The 1,395-nt window shown below is 50.5% G+C and overlaps 1 protein-coding gene across 1 annotated transcript in view; it reads right to left on the bottom strand.

The window, feature by feature from the left end:
* Window positions 1-1,395, bottom strand: part of Kat6a (lysine acetyltransferase 6A) — a gene marked incomplete at its 5' end in the record, with an annotated part of 97,434 nt that overhangs the window by 16,997 nt on the left and 79,042 nt on the right. Inside the window, one exon of the mRNA XM_031391222.1 lies at window positions 4-1,395. Coding sequence (XP_031247082.1) covers window positions 4-1,395 — 1,392 coding nt within the window. The remainder of the gene's footprint in view (window positions 1-3) is intronic.

Genomic DNA, 1,395 nt, shown 5'->3' with positions numbered 1-1,395 from the left:
CACCATAGGAGCAGCTGCTCTGAGAGGAATTATTCCCACAAATGCTGCTGCCCATGGTAGAGTCATAGCTGCTTGGGTTCTCATAGTTCTCTGTGGTACTCTCGATGCTGCCCAGGTCACTGAAGCCACTGTCTACCACCTGCTGAGAGTGGTCTGATACGGAAGGCACATCCATCATGGGGCTGGTCTCCATGTTCTGCATAGAGGGCGCGGACAGGGATCCTTGCTCTGGGCTGATCTGCGTGTAGCCACTCTCCAGGGCAGGCATGCTGGGGCTGTTGACGGAGCGGACTGACTGGCTAGGGTGAGATGGAATGGAGGAGATCGGGCTATTATGCTCTGAAGCATGACAGTCTTCAACCATTGACATCTGGGGGTCCTCATCCGTGTGGGTGTAACTCTGCAGAGTCTGGCAGGCCGCAAGAGTTTCCTCACAGTCCTGGTAGGCTCCTTCATGCTCACTGCTTTCTTCTTGAGTCAAGGACTGCACTGCCTGAACAGTCTCCAGGTCCAGCTCACTGTGTGGAATCTCTTCCTCCTTCTTTAGCTCAATTAACTCTTCCTTAGTGTTTGAGTCTTCTTCATGGTCCTCCTCAGAGCCTGGCATGGTCTCTGATACCACAGATGCCTCATGGGAAGGCTGTTCCTCTTCAGAATCCGCTTCAGCTTCATCCTTCTCCTTTATATTCTCCCTACTGTCCTGCATGTTGGCATCTAAAAAAGATTCCTGAATGCCAGACTCCTCCTTGCCATCTTCTCTAGCTGGCTGCTCCTCTGGCTCTTTTGTCTTTAGCGAATCCAGGTGGCCATCATCCTCATCATCAGCATCATGGTCTTCATTCTGGTTTACCTCTGTAGTCACTTCATCTTCTTCCTCTTGCTCCTGTTCTTCCAGCTCTTGAGGCTCTTCCTCCGATTGCCTCTGATCGTCCAAAGGCTTCTCCTCTTCCTCCTCTGCCTCGGGTTCTTTTGGTTCTGCATCGGGGCTGTTGCTGCTATCCAATGGGGACATGGCTCTAATGTCACTGCTGGTTGTATCTTCTTCTTCTTCTGCCTCCTCATCTGGTTCTGTATGCATCTCCTCCTTCCTTTCTTCCAACAAGTCCTCCTTTACCTCAACAATTTCTTCATTCTCTTGAGTTCTGGGTTTACGTCCTGGTTTAATGGGGACTATGGGCTCTACTACGCATTCCTGCACGGAAGCAGCTATGATTTCCTGGTTCAATTTAAGTCCTGGTTTCCGCCCAGGCCTTTTCTTCCAGTGGATAGGTTTTCGGCTCTTGCCTTTGGGCCACCCCTTTTTCTTCTTCATAGGTGTAGAGGTATCTGGCTCAAGTGAAGCACTGTTCACATCACATTTTCGCAAGAGAGATACTGGCTTTAGGACAGGAGTGT

Source organism: Mastomys coucha, unplaced genomic scaffold, assembly GCF_008632895.1.
Source record: "Mastomys coucha isolate ucsf_1 unplaced genomic scaffold, UCSF_Mcou_1 pScaffold22, whole genome shotgun sequence".
NCBI classification, from domain to species: domain Eukaryota; kingdom Metazoa; phylum Chordata; class Mammalia; order Rodentia; family Muridae; genus Mastomys; species Mastomys coucha.
This window is presented reverse-complemented; position numbering and strand designations above follow the sequence as displayed.